The sequence below is a fragment of the Elephantulus edwardii genome, unplaced genomic scaffold, assembly GCF_000299155.1.
Source record: "Elephantulus edwardii isolate Elephantulus edwardi_28Jun2011 unplaced genomic scaffold, EleEdw1.0 scaffold00063, whole genome shotgun sequence".
NCBI lineage: Eukaryota > Metazoa > Chordata > Mammalia > Macroscelidea > Macroscelididae > Elephantulus > Elephantulus edwardii.
Genome location: NW_006399813.1, coordinates 14,369,536 through 14,390,447, shown reverse-complemented (window position 1 = coordinate 14,390,447; position 20,912 = coordinate 14,369,536). Strand labels below are relative to the sequence as shown.

The window sequence follows — 20,912 nt, the reverse complement described above, 5'->3', positions numbered from 1 at the left end:
TAGCCCCTGGTCGCCTGCCGCGGCTTGTTCTCCGCGGAGCCCCCTGTAAGCGCCTCCAGTAGGCTGGAGGAGGGCTCGCTCCCGGCAGGGGGCGCTGCCGGCTAAGGAGAGGCGACTCCCTCCGCCCACCCTAAGGTGGCTGCAGCGAGCGGAGCCCCGCGCGGGTGCACTGCGAGGCGGGCCGCAGGGTGGGAGGCGCAAAGAGGGCGCTAGGGTGGCTGCTGGAGGGAGCCGCCACCGTTACCGCGGGTGTCCGCCCGGATCCCCGCGGGGCGCATGGGGCGCTCGGAGCCGGGATCGAGCGCGGTCGGTGCGCGCAGCCTCCTACTGCAGTGAGAAGCCGCGCCGGGACGTCCCCCAGACCCAAACTGCCAGGAGGATGACCATGGCCGGGGGCAGAAGGGGCTTAGTGGCCCCGCAAAACACGTTTCTGGAGAATATTGTCCGGCGGTCCAATGGTAAGAGGTGCATTTGGGTTTCGGTTACCCAGGCTTTTATTGCAGTCGGCTCCTGCCGCTCCGCGCCCGCAGATGCAGCAGAACCTCCAGCTCCGCAAGCGGCCGTGGCCCGGGCTGGGAAAGGTGGGCAGGGCGGGCGGGTCTGACACCCCTATCCCAAGATGGAAACTCTCCTTTTGGGGCTTTCTAAAGCTTTTCTCGCTCTCATCTTTGGAAAGCATGACAGCTGATGAGCAAAGTACTGGGAAAAGTGATGGGAAGCTGGACGCAGCAGGAGCTTGTATGTACTGCTCACCCCTTGGGGAAGGCTGGGGCCGCTACTTTCTGTCCCCAGACAGGTAGAGGCAGAGATCCGCCACTCTGAGTCTCCTCACCCTCAGAACAGGAGAATGTGGCTGCCTCACCTTCCATGCTGAAGCCCAGAAGTCCAAGGTGTAGGGACACAGCAGGGCCAGGGAAGGGAATTAGTTTTGGGACGATTCCATCCTTTCCAAACCCTCCTCCCAGCCTCTTTTCAAGAGAAAGGTAAAGTGCACCCTTAGAGCCGCTGATTTTCTGCGACTTCAGTGGATAGTGGACAGAGAGCACAGGTGCAGAGCTAGTTAAATGGTCACAGGTACAAACCTGCCTTATTTCCTCCTCTTCATCCACAGTGGTGCTTTATTCTGCCTTTATTTTGTCAGTCACCCATAGGTCCCCCAACTCACCAAGCTTAGAAATCTATTCATTACCTCATAGGCTGATACTTGGCATTGGCTCAGTCCCTGTGACGTTAAGTTGGACAGCAGCATTAAGAGCAGGCAGGCGAGAGTCCTAGGAATCAGGGAGGGAAAGGGAACAATTTCGGATGCCTTTTGGATTGAACGGTGGGGCGACCCCAGTCCAGAACACTTGCAGAGCAAATAGATGTCACAGGACAGAGAGAGGCAAGCTCATTTGCCTAGAGGCCGAAACGAAAGAGAGCCAAGCCTGGAGGTGCTTTGTGGGCTACTGGCTCCATTCATCTTCCAGAGACAGATGACATCCTTCCTTGAAGAAGGATTGGAGGAGTGAACTCAGGAAATGGACTTAAAAATGTGTAAATATCACCGTTTCAGAGCTTTTAAGAGCTTGTGTTTAAAACCATGAGATTCCATTTGGATGTAGTTGGAGATCGAAGAGGCAAGGGTGTTAAAAGTTATGCAAGCTAAATACTCTTTAATGAGAAAGTTCTTGCCACTGATCTTACAATAATCAACTTAAATAAGATAACTCGCTTTGTGTCATTTAAATACTTAGAAAAGAAATGACCATTTGTCTATAGCTTCTGCATAAGGGTAAGAGAGTTGAAGTGTGTTTCTGGCTACTTACCTTTTTCTGCAAGGTCTTCCTCGCTTCAAGCAAGGACCAGTCATTGCCTGGAGTTATAAGGGAAGGGTAATTAGTACCTGCACAGCCAGGATGGATGGCTGGAGGTGTTCATAGAGTTTTACATAAATCCAGTGTTTGAGAGTTACAGGGTGTTATTGCTGTTGTTATTGGCCGGCTAGAGGTGTGGAGAAGGTTGCATATGTAGGTGTTCCATTGCTAGTGACATCAAAACTCAAAACCTCATTACTGGGGAATCGGAACTGAGTCATAGCAGACCTTCCAGGCAACAATTTGCATAGGAGGAGATTGCCCATCTTTCTCCTGACGTGCTGCTGGTGAATTTGAAATGCCAGAGTGAAGCAAGGGCTTTGGGTTAACAGAGGAACTCCTTAAAGACTAATGCCACCAGAGTACCCTGAGGGAGTGACAGCAAGTTTCTAAAACACATCAATGGCAATTCCATTTTGGATAATATCTCTTAACCTGGGGAAAACCTTGTTTCAAACATCTGGTATAAATTTATATATTTATAAAAATATAAATATATGTGTGTATAGATATGTATATATTTCATATAACTGAAATGTATGCATAAGGGAGCTCCAATAGCCTAGTCTGTATGGAGTTGCTGCTAATGCAAAGGCCTCACCTCTTTGGTGGTTTAAATGCACAAGTGGCTCCAGGGGAGAGGGATGGGGGACCGGCTTTTCTTTTGTGTAATCCACAGTGTTGGAAATCCAGTGAAGGGTCAACTATGTATCAGTTTATATATGTTACAAGTATATTAATATAGATAGTGATATCGAGGGCAGCCTTCAATGTGGATTGAGGCTCAACATCAAGAAAACAAAGAGTTTCACCACTGGGCCAATTGGCAGCATCAGGATGGATGAAGAGATTGAGATTGTTAACAGCTTTAGTTTGCTTGGCTCCACAATCAACACTGTTGGCATGAGCAGCCAGGAAATCAAAAGATGAATTGAATTGGGAAAGACTGCTGTCAGGAACCTCTCCAGAGTACTGAAGAGCAATGATGTCAGTCTGGAGACTAAGGGGCACCTGATTGAGACCATAGTCTTCACAGTTACATGCTATGCATCAGAAAGATGGACAATGACTAGTGGTGATAAAAGGAGAATTGATGCCTTTAAGCTGTGGTGCTAGAGAAGAGTATTGACTATATTATGGACTGCTAGGAGAACAAACAGATTTGTTCATTTTGGGCAAAACCATGCTGCTCTTTGGAGTCAAGGATTCTGAAGCTCTGACATACTTTGGACATGTTGTAAGGAGGGATCAGTCCTTGAAGAGGAACATCATGCTTAGGTCAATGGAGGAACAGCACAAGAGAGAAAGCTCCTCAATGAGATGGATTGACTCAGTGACTGGAGTAATTGTGGTAGGTGTGTCAGAGACAATAAGGTTGGCTAAGGATAGAGCAGGGTTCAGAGCTGATGTACACAGGGTCACTGTGAGTCTCAGGCTATATAACAACAAATAACAAAACATCCTACTTTAGTGAGTAGTGACTAGGGCTTTAAAAGTTTGTGTGCAGCCATCTAACATATAACTGTTGATCTCTTCTCCAGTAAAGAAGAATCAAGAGAATAAGGGGGAAAAATTATTATATAGAAAGCAGTAAGAAAATTTTACATGTTGTAGTCACTGGGTTCCTTGCATTTGTAGGAGGATTTTAAGAATGCTGGGACTGAGAAGGCAAAATACCTTTTGATTTAGTTAATTTTCTTATAGACACTTCCCCTCTGTGTGTGTATGTGTGTATATATATATATATGTGTGTATGTCAATAAGTAGCCAAGAATATTTTTAGCGAAGACATTTTCATTTCAGCTTCAATTCTGATAACTTGTTTTCAGTTAACCAACCACCTAGCCAAACATCAACAACAAAAACAAAACAGCATCAACAAAAAATACAAAACATCTTTGAAGAGCTGGATAAACTTTTAGAAGTACTGATTATTGCAGAGGAAAATTTCTGAACTTTGTATATGGCATTTGCTTCATGAGCGATCCTTTTCATAATACTTCCTGTGCACAAATGGGGGGAGGGATGTGAACCCTTAGATATGTCAGTGCATCTTCCTAAAGTCCATGAATCTTTTTGAGTCACATTTTAGGGAACTCTGGTGATGTAGTCCCTAAGTAGTTGTGCTGTTAACACAACTAAGGGCTGTGCCACTCCACAGCTGGAGTCCACCAGCTTCAGGAGGGAGAAGGATGGAACATTTCCTGTTTTGTGATTTACAACCTTGTAAATCTGACAGTTGTTGTTGTTCTTGTTAACAAAACAACAATAACAACAACATAGAGCTCAGTTGGCCTAATGGACAAAAAGTAATGCTATCAAGCCAAAGGTGGGTGACTTTAATCTGCAGCCCTCAGGCCTGTTTTTCATTGTTTTTGGTCAAATATTCTTCTAAGTGGTATAGCATGGGTCTGTCCACTTGTTGGTAGCTGTGATGCTACCACTGTGACACTGATGTGTCAAATGCGAGAATGGTTATCCATAGTGGACAGTGTTTGGTGGAGTTCCCCGATTAAAACACCCTTGGAAGTAGGAGTGGCATATGCTTCTGAAATAGTCTGGCTCCAGAAACTCTATGAATTTGGAGAAATGATGAAAGTTATACAAGTGTTCAGGTCTTTTGTTCATAGGGTCCCTATGAGTCATCTATGACTCGATGGCATTTAACACATTGCCGCATACTTTCATGCTTAGAAACACATTTTTTTCGACGTATTACTGTCATTTGTGGTAATGTAACAAGTCTGACAGAGGGTCGCTATGAGTTGTCAATGAGTTTGAGTTTTGAAAGTAGCATTACTTTATAATGGTTTCATTAGTTTGTTCTCCAAGTGGTTCTGTGCAGCATTCTTGTTCCTTATTTACAGACCAGAAAACCGAACCTTGTGAATTGTTGTCAGGCACCGCTGGGTTGACTATAACTCACAGCAATGCTATGAACAACAGAGCTGAACCTTGCCGTACCCTGCCCCACCGTTGTCATCTATATATCTATCCATCTATCCATCTCTCTCTCTGATCTCTATATCTATCTATCTATCTATCTATCTATCTATCTATCTATCTATCTATCTATCTATCTATCTATCTATCTATCCATCCTCCAATCCTAACAGTCGCTGTATCAATCCACTTGGTTGAGGGGCTTCCCTTCTTTCTCTCTCTCCAACCTTCCCAGCATAATGTCTTTGTCCAAGGGCTGGCCTCTCCTGACAACATACTTGAAGCCTGGGAGATGAAGCCTCACCATCCTTATCTCTAAGGAGTACCCTTGTCACACTTTCTTCAAGACAGACTTACTTGTTCTTGTGGCAGTTCATGGGATATTCAGTAATCTTCTCCGACGATGAAATTCAAAGACATTGATTCCTCTTCCTAAGAATAGTGAATTGGAGTAGGGGGTGGGGTTTGGGGAGGTGCTGGGGGGGTGGATTGTGTACCAATGAAGGAGTTTTTCTTTTGCTTTTCAAGGAGAGGAGCAAAGGGGGGGGAGGAGTTTGTGCGGGGAGAAGGGTGCAACAATGAATGAATGGAATCCCAAAATCTCTGTATATGTTCATTGAAATGAAAAATAAACAACCTAAATTAAAAAAAAAGAAAAAAAAAGAATCGTGAATCGTTGTTATGTCGCCTGCAATTCTTAGTGACCCAGTGCACAACAGCCCTAAACCCTGCTCTATCCTGTGCCAAATCTTATTTACTTATTTAAGTGAATAACTTATTTAAAGTAGCAGAGTAGACAGTGCTGAAGAAAAGGGTTCTTTAAAATATATCACAGTTCTCCATAAAATTGCTGTTCTTCAGGCCTTCTGACTTAAAGTTTGGCTGCGTTCATAATTCTTTAAATGAGCAAACACACACAGATAAGGAAAGCAAACTACTCATACTATAGGAGCCCTGATGGAGTAGAGGGGTAAGTGTTGCATTGGTAATCTATAGGTTGTTGGTTCGAATCTATTAGCTACTCCTTGGAAGAAAGATGAGGTAGTCTCCTCTGATTAAGGCTTACAGCCCCAAAAACCATGTGGAGGGTTTCCATGACTTGGAATAGAGTCTAAAGCAGTGAGTTTTATTTAGTTTTACCCAAAGTATACATCAGTAGATAATAGAGAAGATTTTGTTTTGAGGGATTTACACCTTGGATGTCTGGATTACTAAATAAGTATAGAATGTGACAGACCTCAGTCACTAGCCCTTCCTCATTATAAAGACACTGAAGCAAATAGCTTACGGGTGGAACTGGTGGCATCCCAAGCCACTGGGACACCAATGACATGCTCTTGGTGGCAGACCGTGCAACATCCTTCCTCATATCACTGTTGTTTTCTCTCGAGAAACATGATTTCCCAGTGGAGATTAAATAAAATGTTATAATAATAAGAACAACATCCATTTTGGCTAACGGCCACGCTCCAATATCCACACAGAATAACAGGGCAAAGGAGAAGCTAATTATATTTCCAGGAAGGGTGGCGCTTATACCTTCGTCAGTGGCTCGTAGAAAGCGTAGGCAGGGTAACAGGCACTGCCACTAGTCTGACCAGTCACTTGTCATAGTCACTTGGTCTCATAAGATGGCAAAGTAGCTCCAGTGTATACATTTTAAAGTTTAAGAAACCAAAACTCTTCTGGTTAAGTTTTTACCTACAGTTAGTAAGAAGCAGAATTAGAGAAAAGGCAGATGTAGATCAGGGGCTAGGCAGCTATTGCCACTAGTTCATTCATTAAATCAAGGTACACTGAGCATAGTTATTGAGTACTGGGGGTACAATGGAAAACAAGAAAACCTCTTGCTTTAGGAAGACCAAACGCCATCGAGTTGACTCTGCCTCATGACAGATCACAGTTACATCTTTCTAAATCTTAGCCCAAGATTCTTGTCCATATTTTACAGTTTCCTGGCTCCGACTTTTACTTAATTCTGTTGTATTTGAAAAACACTGTTAAAAATATTTTTACTGGTCTTGATGGCATTGAAATCCAGTTTAACCATATTTGATATATTCTGAGTATTCTTTTGAGATTTGTTAGCTACCTGGTTCTTCTGGATTGCAGTAATTATCAGAGTAGTAAGTTATACAATTGTTCAGGTCTTTCGTTCATTGGGTCACTATGATTCGTCTAAGACTCGATGGCACTTAACAACAGCAATATAGAACTCTGTTGGCCTAGTGGACAGAAAGTGATGCTACCAAGCCAAATGCGGGTGATTTGAATCTGTGGCCCTTAGGCCTGCTTTTAATTGTTTTTGGTCAAACATTCTTCTAGGTGTTTTAACCCTGGTCTGTCCACTTGCTGGACAGAGGTAACTTGTGGTTGCTATGATGCTAAACACTGTGACACTGATGTGTCAAATGTGGTAATTGTTACCCATGGTGGACAGTGTTTAGTGGAGCTCCCTGATTAAAACAAGCTTGGTAGCAGGAGTGGCATCCACTTCCGAAATAGCTTGCCTCTGGAAACCCTATGAACTTGGAGAAACGATGAAAGTTATACAAGTGTTCAGGTCTTTTCGTTCATAGGGTTGCTATGAGTCACCTATGACTCAAACGGCACTTAACAACAACAACAACAATCATTACCTCAGATTTTACTTGAAGTTGCTTGTGGACATGACACTGTGCAGTCAGATCATCCTATAACCCTCTCTGTCCACTTTGTTGTTACACAGGCCAAGCCTCTGGCTGGCAACTGTTACTCCAGATCTTTTTTGATGACTCTTTAATCTGCAGGCACTCATGTCTCCAGTGCTCACTGAAATAAATAGGAGATTCCCCCGCCCCCCCCGCCCCCTTTTTTAAGAAGGCTAGCAGTTCCTGGTGCCAGGAAATGAGAAGAAAAAAAATACAGTCAATGGTCCCATTCTAGGAAGAACATATGTTTTAGTGTTTCAGGAATGTATATCAAACAATTGTAGGTGCCAGTAAGAAGAATCCAGGCACATTAGCAAGAGTGAAACGGAGCACATTTTGGTACAGATTTATGTACATGTATAATTTACAGATTGCTAAATCAGCTGTGTTTTTGTAGAGGGGTAAGTTGGTTCAGGTTGTTGATGTAATTAGTTAGCAAACAGGATGAGAGCCTTGGGAGCTGCTGTGTCTCTTCTTAGACATGTTAAGCCATGGTAATATTTATAAAACAAAGAAGAGTTCGAGTCTATTGCTGCTCTGAAAAGAAATGATAAGCTAGATTACTGCCAGTTCACCAGAGTTTGTTTTTGCTTGTAATATGCTCAAAGATCACCTTCAGGTAAGGGACAGCTACCTTTTGCAGAAAATGTTCAAAAGGTAAATTTACTGATTGATGTAGGAATGAGGAGAGGAAGCCTTGGGATTTAACATAAAGCAGTAAAGCTCCTGATTCCCATGTTGGGTTTGTTTTTTTGTTTATTGGTTTTTTTTTTAATTTTTTTATTATTATTATTAATGAAAGTTTACAGAGACTGAGGATTTCCATTCATTCATTGTTGCACTTTTCTCCTTGTTTACTTACAAAGTTCGTATACTTTGTTTTCACATTGGATCATTCCCATGCCCTTTACCCACCCCTCCCTCCAGCCATCAAGCTGTCAACCCTCTGATTAACCACACCCCCACCCTCCCACCCCTGCCCATCCTCATCCCTCTGTGCCCTCTTTCCCCTCTTGGGTCCTCATACATGTTCTACAGTAACGCTCTTATACAGTATTTGTCCTTATGAGACTGAGTTAGTTCACTCAGCATGATGCTCTCCAGTCCTTTCCAAGTTAGGTAGGGATTTACAAAATCATTGCTAGAGCCCCATGGTTTTGATGAAGTCCATTTGTTTTAATAATCTTAGATGAGGGGATGAATGTGAGGAACATCGTGGGTAAATTGAATCCCTGATTTTGTTTTTTCAACATCATCTCTGTTTACCTGTCTGGGCTTCCTTTGGTTGGATTCTTGTTGACATTATCTTGAAGGTTCTCAAGGATACTGATGCTCCCACTCTTTAGCTTTGGATAGTTAATGGCCTGTAATATTTCAGCTATTTATTTCAAGGAATCATTTTTTGCAGAGTGAGTTTTTTGTTTATACATTTAAAATACCTGGAGGCCATGACTGACTTCTATGTTCCTCTAAGTGGCTACACCAACTGACTGGAAGGGGTGTCACAGAGTTTTAGTTCTGAGAGGACCTTCTTTTCCAGAATTTGAATTCTCTCTAGCACACCCCTCCCAGTGACCACCAACCCCTGCACAAGTGATTTCAGTGATGGGATACTCACTTTCCTACACTGAATGCTCTGTTTAAGCAATTGTACTTATGAACTGTTTGGGTGGGTGTGTTTTTTTCCTTTTCAAGCTTTTGTTTTTCTTCTTCCTTCTGCCCTTTTGCCCTCTCACTTCTTCCTCCTCTCTTCCCTCTTTTGTCACTCCATCAAACTCTGGCCTCAGACCTTGACTACATTCCAAGTTTGCTTTGGAGGGGAAAAACCAACCATTTTTCTCTTTACTCTGAGTGACAACAGTTAGCATCATCATCATTATCATCATCATAAAGAACAACCATGGTGTATTGATTCTTCTACTTTGGTTTTTTTACCGTGTAAAAATATAAAAAAAACAAAGGTCTATAAAACAGTTTTGTGCAATCAGAAATTGACAGCAGTTTGAAGACTAAGGTGCACTTGATCCAAGCCATGATCTTTGCACTTACTTGCTATGCATTGCATCAGAGAGCTGGCCAATGACTCAAGATGACAGAAGAATCATTGAGGCCTTTGAGTTGTGGTGCTGGAGAAGAGTATTGGACATACCATAGACTGCCAAGAGAAGCAAAAGGTCTGTCTTGGAGAGAGTGAAACCAAGCTGCTCCTTGAAGGTGAGGATTTTGAGGCTCTATCCACATACTTTGGGCATGTTGCCAGAAGGGGCTAGTCCTTGGAGAATGGCATCATGCTTGCAAGGATGGAGGGTCAGCTCAGGAAAAGAAGACTACAGATGAGATAGATTAACACAGTGACTATAAAAATGGGGACAGGTATGTTGGAGATGATGAGATTGGTTCAGAATAGGGCAGGGTTCAGGGCTATTGTTCATATGGTTTCTATGAGTCATAGTTGACTCAACAGCACATGAAGGCTGCACAGTGGAGTGGACTTGCGGGGGAGAGATTGTATAACAATGAAAGAATTTTACTTTTCAAAGAGAAGAGCAAATTGGGGCAGTGGGGGTGGTCAGGGAGAAAAGTGCAACAAGGAATGAACGGAAACCCTAAGTCTCTGTAAACTTTGATTAAAATTAATACCCCCCCCCCAAAAAAAACACCACCATGTACCTGGCAGGGAGTTCTGGTAGCATAGTCCATGGGGAATTGCATGGCTAATCGAAAGGCAGTGCCACTCCAGGGGTCTAAAGCCACCCACAGCTCCAAGGCAGCTGGGAGGTAATCTCCTCCTGTGTGATATACACCCTCCCAAAAATCTACCGGAGGGTTCAGCTATAAATTGCTTCTGACTTAAGAGCAGTGAGTTTGGTTGTGTACCAGATTACACTAACCCAAACTAGCGCCATCAAATCTGTTATGATTCAGCAATCCCATGCATTCTAGAGTAGGGTTTTCAATGGCTCGGACCTTTGGGAAGTAGATCGCCAGGCCTTTCTTCTGAGGCATCCCAGAATGGGTTCAAATTACTAACCTTTCAGTTAATAGCTAAGCCTTTAAATCTTTACGCCACTAAGGGACTCCTGATAATTTACTCTCTTTGTTATTAGGTGCTGTTGAGTCAATTGCAACTCATAGTGACCCTTTAAACAGTGGATCTGAACTTTGTCCTATTCTGGACCGTCCTCATTATGACTGATATGTGGTTGTTATGTGCCGTTGAGTCGCTTGCGACTCATAGCTACCCTATGTACAACAGCCCTAAACTCTGCTCTGTCCTGTGCCTATTGCACTGTCTCCGATACACCCATCCTGATTACCCCAGTCACTGAATCAATCCACCTCATAGAGGGCCTTCCCCTCCTGCGCCGTCCCTTCACCCTCCCAAGCATGATGCCCCTCTCCAAGGACCAGTCCCTCCTTACAACATGTCCAAAGTATGTTAGACGAAGCCTCAGAAGCCTTGCCTCCAAGGAGCCTCCTGGTTTAACCCTTTCCAGGATGAATCTGTTTGTTTTCCTAGAAGTCCATGGTACCCTCAATACTCTTCTCCAGCACCACAGCTCAAAGGCATCAATTCTCCTATCCTCCTTGGTCATTGTTCAACTCTCTGATGCATAACAAGTGATTGTAAAGATCATGGCCTGTATCAGGCGCACCTTAGTCTCTAGAGAGACAACATTGTCCTTCAGTACTTTGGAGAGGTCCCTAGCAGCAGATTTTCCCATCACAACTTGAGCTTATTGTTACATTCACGTATATTTGTGCCAATCTATCTTGTTGAGGGTCTTTTCTTTTGCTGACCCTGCACCTTTCCAAGTATGATCCCTTTTTCCAGGGCTGGCACTTCCTAACAACATATTCAAAGTATGTGAGATTAAGTTTCACTAAACCAAGAATATTTTTTTAATTTTGGTGGCCTATGGGATGTTCAGTACTCTTCTATTACACCACCAATTCATCGATTCTTCTCTCATTCTAATTCATTGTCTAACTTTCAGACGCATAACTCATACTTGAAAAAGAACATGTCTTGGATCAGGTACACCTTAGTGTTAACACTGACAGAGTTGCTCTTTAGCACCTTAGAGAAGCCCTTGACAGAAGGTTTTCCCAACACACCAGGGCTTTTGATTTCTTGGCTGCTTATAGTACCAAGATAGGTGTTGATTGTTGGTCTAAGTAAGATGAAATCTTTGACAATTTCAATATTTTCTCCATCGATCATGATGTTGCCTGTTGGCCCAGTGGTGAGGATTTTTTTAAAAATAACTACTAAGTATATATTTTTTGTAACAGTGCTCATTTTCTCCAGGATAATGCTACCCATTGTTTACCTTCTCCCTCCATTTTTTAATTGTTTCTGCATTTTATTATTATTATTAATTTTAATGAAAATTTACAGAGGCTTTGGATTTCCATTCATTGATTGTTGCACTTCTCTCCCTGCCCACCCTTCCCCTCCAGTTCATTCTTCTCTTTGAAATTTTTTTATTAATTTTAATGAAAGTTTACAGAGACTCCATTGTTGTACTTTTTTCCCCTGTCCAACCTCCCCCCTCCAGTTTGCTCTTCTCTTTGAAAAGTAAAAGAAAAAGTCTTTCATTGTTATACAATCCCTTCCCCCAGGTCCACTTCACCATTTTTGTAGAGTATGGGAATACCAAAAGGAATAAGACTTCCCTAATACTGCATCTTATTGAGGATTCCATGACTGTAAGCACTATAGACATCCTTGCACTGTAAACTTTCTAGATTAAAGCTGAGGCTGACTGTACACACCACACATTTCCCCCCTTTTTAAAAACCTCATATTCACCCCAGTCTTCATTTTTATAACTAGCCATCTCTTTATGTTTTAAAAAAACAAAGTTGGGTGTTAGATGGCCAAAATGCCTAAGTAATTTTAAAGCAGAAGCGCTTAGAATGTGTGAAGATGTGTTTTTATGTGGCTGTGGTTTCCTTAGAGGAAGCTACTTCTGGGCTCTCCAGCCACTGTCCTCTTTGGCATGTTTGCATGATAAGTTGCTTTCTTTCATCGCGTGCTTCCCTTGTGTTCTGGGTGCTGTATTAGTTTGATGCTCTGGCTGTTCTGTGCACGAGTGCAGTCTTGTTGAACAGAACTCAGCCTGTCCTGCTCCAGCAGGTCTCCTCATTTCCATGGTCTCCACTCCTCCACACCAGTCACGTACTCCTGTTTGACTTCAAATCCTACTTCTTGGGTGCTGTAGACTTTTGCCAGTAATCAGTTTGCCTACTCACACCAGATTATTCATTATGCAAATTGAAATGACAATGCTTTTTGATTAGTTGGATGTAGCTTAAAATTTATATGCTCTGATTAACTGAGTTAATCCTATTAATACTGTTATTAAATCAAGAATGCCTCTAAGCTATTGTTTTGAAAAGGTATAAAAACATTCAGGTGCTGCCTAAGAGAAGAGAAATGGCCTCTCATTACCTCCCTCTTTGCTTAAAAGAGTGGCATAGTCACACTCTACTGACATCTCAGAGTGCTGACTTCTGCATTTGAAACAATTTTGTCTGAGAAGAAGTCACCCAGGGTGCTCCTTAGGGATGAGGTGGTGAGACTTTGACACACGTTGGGCATGTTGTCAGGAGGGGTCCATACCAGGAAAAGGATGTCATTCTTGGAAAAGTAGAGGTTCAAAAGAGGAGAAGACCTTCGATGAGATTGATTGGCACAGTGAGCACAACAGGGGCCATAAGCCCAGTGGAGATTGTGAAGGTGGTTCAGGATTGGGTAAGGTATTGAACTGTTGTACAGAGGCTCACTATGAGTCAGAGTCACCTTGATCAGACCTAACAGCAATGGCAAATTTGACTGATATTTATTTCTTGTTTCACTTTGTTTTATAATAAGAGTGAATTTGGAAAGATGTTTTAGGCTAGAACTTCATAATTGTGGAAAACAAAGCAAAATTAATTTAAGTAACACCCAAACTCAAGTGCACTGCTGTCGAATCACTTCTGATTAATGACAATCACCCACTGGTTTCTGAGACAGTAAATCATTATGAGAAGAGATTGCCCGTTTTTCTGCTGTAGAGTGATTGTGGTTTTGGATTGACCTTTTAGTTAGCAGCCCAAACCTTAAACTACCCTCAACAAGACTGTATTAAAAGAGATTTTTTTAAGTTTTTCTTTTCTTTCCTTTCAGAATCACTGGTGCTGAGATGATCAATATGTTCTATGCTGCTCACTTGAAAGGCTCGAATTTGAGTCTCTATCAGAGCCACTGTGTTTACCTTCACGTAGTCACTCTCTTTTCTTTTCCATCCTGCTCTTGGCCACAGTAGACCTGTGGATTATGTCACAGGCTCCCCAGCTTTCTGGCTGTAGGCTCAGCTTGGACTCAGCAGTGCACCCCAGTAAGATGGGAGAGCATGAGGTTGTGATATTTGTTCTCTTAGCACCTTCCGTGCAGATCCTTGTAAAATCAGACCAAATCTCTTGGTATTAAATCTAGTATGATTCATAGCAACCCCATATTTTTCTGATGTTAGGTGCTGTCATGTCAACTACAACATATAGGACTCTATGAACAACAGATCACAACTGATCTTAGCATTGCTCTATCTTGTGCCAGCTTCATGATCTCTGACATGCTTGAACCCAGTGTTACGTTGTCTTAATTTATCTTATTGAGAGTCCATTCTCTCCTCTGCTGACCCTCTTCTTTTTCCAGTATGGTGTCCTTTTCCAAGGACTGTCCCTCCTGACAACAGGTCCAAAGTATGAGAGACAAAGTTGCACCTTCTTTGCCTCTGAGGAGCAACTTGATTTGACTTCCTCCAAGACAGATTCGTTTGTTCTTTTGACAGTCCATGGTACATTCAATACTCTTCTCCAATATCATAATTCAAAAGCATCAGTTCTTCGGTCTTATTCATTCTCCAACCATCAGATGCATAGGATGCAATTGAAAATACCATGGCTTGGTTCAGGCACACCTTAATTACTGAAATCCTTCCTCTTTAGCACATTGGAGAGGTCCTGACTTTCCCAAGGCAGCATATCTTTTGATATCTTGATGGCTACTACCATCGATGTTGATTGTGGATCCAAGTAAAAATGAAATTATTGACAACTTGAGTCTCTCTTCCATCTATCATGTGAATTGCCTGTGGGTCTTATGGTGAAAATTTTTGCTTTCTTGTTGTTGAGGTGTAATCCATATTGAAGGCTATTGTCTTTGATCTGCAATAAGTGCTCCAAGTCTTCTTTACCTTCAGCGAACAAGATTTTACCATCTCTGTTACTTAGGTAGTTAATGATTCTTCCTCTACTCTTGATGTCACATTCTTTCAAATAGTCCAGCTTCTCTAATGATTTTCTCAGCATATTGAATAAGTAGAAAGAAAGGATACAACCCTGACACACACCTTTCCTGATTTTAAACCATGCAATTTTTCCTTGTTCTGTTTGGACAACCGTTTCTTGGTCTATTTATAGGTTTTACATGAGAACAACTAAGTTTTATGGAATTCCCAGAATCAAACCAAACAAAAAACCTAAGCCTGCTTCCGTTGACTTAATTCTGACCTAGTCTTCATGTTTCTGAGTCTTTAAGTCTTAGTAACGTAATGTCAAGAAGACAAAGATTCTCACCACTGGACCAATTGGTAGCATCATGATAAATGGTGAAGATATTGAGATTGTTAGCAATTTTAGTTTGTTTGGCTCCACAATCAATACTCTTGGTATCAGCAACCTGGAAATTAGAAGACATATTGAATTGGGAAAGTCTGCTGTCAGAGACTGCTCCAAAGTACTGAAGAGCAATGATGTCAATCTGAAGATTAAGGTGCACCTGATCCAGGCCATGGTCATTACAGTCACTTGCTATGCATCAGAGAGCTGGACAATGGCTAGGGATGATAGGAGGAGAATTTATGCCTTTGAGCTGTGGTACTGGAGAAGAGCGTCCTGGAGAGGGTTAAACTCTGCTATTCCTCGGAGGCAAGGATTCTGAAGCTTTGTCTGGTATGCTTTTGACATGTTGCAAGAAGGGACCACACCTTGGTGAGGGATTTCATGCTTGGGAGGGTTGAGGGACAGCGCAGGAGAGAAAGACCCTCAGTGAGATGGATTGAATCAGAGACTGGGATAATGGGGTAGGTGTGTCAGAGACAATAAGATTGGCACAGAATAGAGTTTAGGCTGTTGTACATAGGGTCACTATGAATCGCAGGTGATTTGAAGACACATAACAATGACAACAAAGAGCACTCTGGTTGTACTTCAAGACATATTTAGTTTTTGTTTTGGCAGTCCGTGGGATATTCAGTACTCTTATCCAACACTGCAGTTCAAAGGTTCAAAGACATTGGTTCTTCTTCTGTCATCCTTATTCATTGTCCAACTTTCAGATACACAAGTTGTTGTTGTTAGCACTGTTGAGTTGAGATAGGATGTAATTGAAAAGACTATGACTTGGATCAGGTGCACCTTAGTCTTTTTAGCATTATTGTTGCTTTTTTAGCATTTTGGAGAGGTCCTTAACAATAAATTTCCCTAATGCATGGAGAAGAGATTGAAACTGCTAACAACTTCATCTTGCTTGGATCCACAATTAACATCCTTGCTACCAATAGTCAGTAAATCAGGAGATGTATTGCACTGGGAAAGGCTGTGGTTAGGGACCACTCCAAATTATTGAGGAATAATTATGTAAGTTTGAGGACTAAGGTGTATCTGATTCAGGCCAAGGTCCTTCCAATCACTTGCTATGCATCTGAGAGCTGTACAATGAATGGAGATGATGGTAGAAGAATTGATGTCTTTGAACTGTGGTGTTGGAGAACAACACTGAACATCCCAAGGACAGTCAGAAGAACAGAAATATATGTCTTGGAAAGGGTACAGCTGGAGTGCTCTTTGGAGGCCAGTATGATGAGGGTTAGCCTCACATACTTTGGGCATGTTGGTAGGAGGGGCTATTCCTTGGAGAGAGACATGATTCTTGCAAGGGTGGAGGGTCGACAAAGGAGAGGAAGACCTTTGAGCAGGTGGAATTGACACAGTGACTACTGCAATGGGCTCTAATATGTTAGGAAGTGTGAAGATGGCACAGGATAGGACAGGGTTCACATCAGTTGTTCATAGTATCTTTATGAGTTGTACTTGACTTGACGGTGCCTAACAACAGCACATCTTTTGATTTCTTTGCTGCTAGTACCAAGGGTATTGATCGTGGATTCAAGTAAGATGAACTCTTTGACAATTTCAGTTTTTTACTCTGTCATAATGTTGCCGATTGGGCCAGTGGTGGGAATTTTTTATTTTTCGATGTGGAGATGTAATCTGAAGGCTGTGATATTGATCTTCTGCCACAAGCATTTCTAATCCTCATTTTCAGTGAGCAAGGTTTTTCACCTGCCTAATGCAGGTTGTTGATGAGTCTTTGATCCTGATGCCACATTGTTCATGTAGTCTAGCTTCTTGAATACTTTGCTCAACATCCAGATTGAATAAACATGGAGAAAGGTGTACATATATACCCTGGTGCACTTCCTTTTTTATTTTAAACCATTCAGTATTCCCTTACTTCTGTGTAGTTAACTTTTTTTCCTTTCAAAGTTTTTAGCTTATCTTCTTTCCTTGGAGTTTTTAAATTCCTAATGTGCTTAGGTGATGTTGGTGGTATTAGGTGCTATTGAGTTGGCTCAACTTAGGGACCTCATGTACAACAGAATAAAAAACTACTGTGCCATTTCCACAATCTCTATTTGATCACTTGTTTCAGATACTCTTGCTTAGGTCAAAACGAAAAAGCTCAAACTCTTGGCTGTCAAGTCAGTACCAACTTACAGCTGACCTTCCATTGTGTTTTCAAGGATGTAAATCATTGGTAGATTTGAACTGCCAGAGAGATGTTGCTTTTGGGTTAGCAGCACCACTTCCTACAGCCTAAGCCACCATGGCTCTCTTAGTAGGAGTCTTTTATTTTCACTTATGAGTGGAGTACTCAACTGGTTCTTTCAGTCTAAAGAATCATATCCCTTGTTATAAGACATTATATCATATCTCTGATAATTCTTCCTTTTATTTAGTCTTTTTCTGGAATTCCTAGTATTCATATAGTTTAGAATCTGGATTAATTTCTTATAGCACTTTCTTATCTTATATTTCAGTTCTTATTGTTCTCCTTTTTAGGAAATTTTCTTTAATTAAATTATTATTTGAATATTTGACATTTAACTTTTTATTGCCCCCAAATAATTTTTTCTCCTCTGAATTCTTTAAAATTTATGGTTGAAAATTTGGAAGGCAATGCTAGGGATGTATCCTGTCTCCATACCTTTTAAATCTATATGCAGAACAGATTATCCAGGAGTCTGGGCTCTATGAGGAGAAGTTTGGCATCAGGGTTAGAGGAAGACTCATCAACAATGTGCATTATGCAGATGACACAACCCTGATTGCTGAAACTGAGGAGGACCTGAAGCATTTGCTGCAGATGATCAAGGACTATAGTCTTCAATATGGATTGAAGCTCAACATCAAGAAAACAAAGATTCTTACCACTGGGCCTATTAGCAGCATCATGATAGTGAAGAGATTGAGATTGTTAATTTTAGTTTGCTTGGCTCCACAATCAACAACACCCTTGGTACCAGCAGCCAGGAAATCAAAAGACTAATTGCATTGGTAAAGTCTGTTCTCACAGACTTCTCCAAAGTACTCAAGAGCAATGAAGTTAGTCAGGAGACTAAAGTGTGCCAGATCTAGGCCATAGCCTTTGTAATTACTTGCTATGCATCAGAGAGCTGGAAAATGACTAGGGAGGATAGAAGGAAAATTGATGCGTTTGAGCTGTGGTGCTGGAGATCAGTATTGAATATACCATGGCCTGCTAGGAGAACAAACCGATTCATCCTAGAGAGGGTTAAACCAGGCTACTCCTTGGAGGCAAGGATTCTGAAGCTTTGTCTGACATACTTTGGACATGTTGCAAGGAGAGACCAGACCTTTGAGAGAGACAACATGCCTGGGAGTATGGAGGGACAGCACAAGAGAGGAAGACGATGAGATGGATTGATTCAGTGACTAGAGTAATGGGGTTATGTGTGTCAGAGACAATAAGATTGGCACAGAATAGAGCAGGGTTTAGAATGTGTACACAGGGGCGCCATGAGTTGCAGGTGACTTGATGGCACAAAACAAAACATCTTAAAATTGGCATCTTATTTATATTTTAGTGAGTGTAAAGTATTTTTATTTATTTATTTATTTTTTTTAGTCTTTTTATTTTTTTAACCTTTCTGAGGACTATTCTTTTAAAATTCTGTTTTGTTTCCTAAATTTCCTTTTATTTTTTCTTCTTATTTTTTGTTAACTTTGTCTTTCCTGTTTTGTTGTTTAAAGTTGCCTTCTAATGTTTAGTGATCCTTGGTTAGCCATTTACATTTAAAAATAGAGCACTAGGAAAGGATTCAATACCCTGCATACAGGCAGGACAGGTTGTCTAGGCTGGGAGCTCTGGCAGTATAGTCTGTAGGGAGGTGTGCTCCTAATCCAAAGCCTATACCTTTCTAGTGGCTTGAGCCCACCTGAGACTCTGCAGGAGAAAGATGGGCAATCTTCTCTAGTGCAGTTTACAGGTTCAGCTTATTAGTTGGTTCTGACTTGATAGCAATGAATTTGAACAAGTTATCTAGGGAACAGTTAGGTGACATAGATGGGTAAGTGCTTAGCTTTGAACCAAAAGGTTGGCTGTTTGGGTCCACCCAGAGGCACCTCTGCAGAAAAACTGTGCAGTCTCCTTTTGAAAAGTCAATCATTAAAAACCCTAGGGAACAGTTGTACCCTGACCTAGTTGGGGTCACTCTATGCCAGCATGAACTTGATGACAGCTCATTTCGTTGCCCAGGAGATACTGGTTTAGTGGGGAGAGAGTTAATTGCTTTGCTTTAGGACGACTCAACACCAGGACCTTGGTGCTTTGCTTTGAGTTGGCAACTCCCTTAACAGCTGCTTTAATTATCCCCCTGTGATTCATTTAGTTGCTTTAGAATGGTTTTGATTTGGTTCCCCCTCCCCCTCTGCTCAAAATGTGATCCCTCTATTAGCACATAAGCATTACCTAGGAACTTGTTACTGATGTAAATTCTTGGTCCTCATCTCATTTCTTTGAAATCATATCATTCTGGGGATGGTGTTCAAGACCTTTGTCTTAATGGACTTTCCATGCTTTTTAAGCCTCTACTTTGGAGATAATGCCTCCGTTTTTCACTTTGATTTTTCTGGCTCCCCAAGTGTGTAGGGAAGGATAGTGTGTACAGGAGAATGAGTGGACTCTTCTTGTTTTTTGTTTTTGGTGATACTGAGCTGGTTCCAACTGAGAGGAACCTTAGGTACAACAGAATGAAATGCTGCCACATCCTGTGCCGTCCTCACAACTACGACTGTGTTTGAGACCCTTGCTGTAGCCTCTGTGCCCAACCATCTTGTAGAGGGCCCTCTCATTTTTGCCAATCTACTTTGGCAAGCATGATACATTTTTCCAAGAACTATCTTCTCCTAATAAGTCGTCATTGTCTGTGAGACAAAGTCTCACCTTTCTCATCTCCAAAGAGCTGCACTTCTTTTGAGATAGATTTTGCTGTTGCTGTTGCTTTGGCAGGCTGTGTCAACGTTCTGTGCCAACACCGTAATTCAAAGGCATCTATGCTTTGATCTTCCTTAGTTATTATTGCCTTTTATCAACTCATATCCATAGCTTTTGCATGCATGTGACACTGAAGTGTCAAATGCAATAATGGTTACCCATGGTGGACAGTGTTTGGTGAAGCTCCCTCATTAAACAAGCTTGGAAACAGGAGTGGCATCCACTTCCAAAATAGCTTGCCTCCAGAAACTCTATGAACTTGGAGAAATGATGAAAGTTATACAGGTGTCCAGGTCTTTTGTTCATAGGGTGGCTATGAGTCTTCTACAACTTGACAGCACTTAACAACAACATGACATGATTAAAAATTACCATGAGTTGGGCCAGTCATACATTCTTACCCTTTAAAACTTTTCACAAAGTGACATCCTTGTTCTTTGTCTTTTAGACTTCAATTAATTTCTATGTTTTTTGCTCATATTAAATTCTGTCCTCAAACAGCATCTAGCATTTCCAAGTCCTGAGCCACCCCAGGAAGTTGCTGGGCTCCTCTCTTTGGCAGATCCCTCTGGGATTTTAAATCTGTGCTTTCCTTTTTTTTTGGCCATCTACTTTCCATTTTCCAGAAACTGAGCTCATGCCCACTGGTGTCTCCTTTCTCTCTGTTGTTTTGTGTACTCTTTTTGATTTTTCAGTCATCATTCAAGAATGAGAAAATAGTAATACTGAGAAAAACTGGATAAATTGTGTATACTGCACTGAAATAGGTGAGGGAGAGAATAATTTAAAAGC

The 20,912-nt window shown here is 41.7% G+C and overlaps 1 protein-coding gene across 2 annotated transcripts in view; it reads left to right on the top strand.

Moving 5' to 3' along the window:
* Window positions 1-206: 206 nt before the first annotated feature.
* The window catches only part of KCNH1 (potassium voltage-gated channel, subfamily H (eag-related), member 1), a 717,114-nt gene continuing 696,408 nt past the window's right edge, over window positions 207-20,912 (top strand). Inside the window, exon 1 of one of the 2 annotated variants that reach the window (XM_006887955.1) lies at window positions 207-458. In XM_006887955.1, the coding sequence (XP_006888017.1) occupies window positions 380-458 (79 nt within the window). In that variant the 5' untranslated portion in view covers window positions 207-379. The remainder of the gene's footprint in view (window positions 459-20,912) is intronic. The other variant, XM_006887954.1, reaches the window with a different exon arrangement.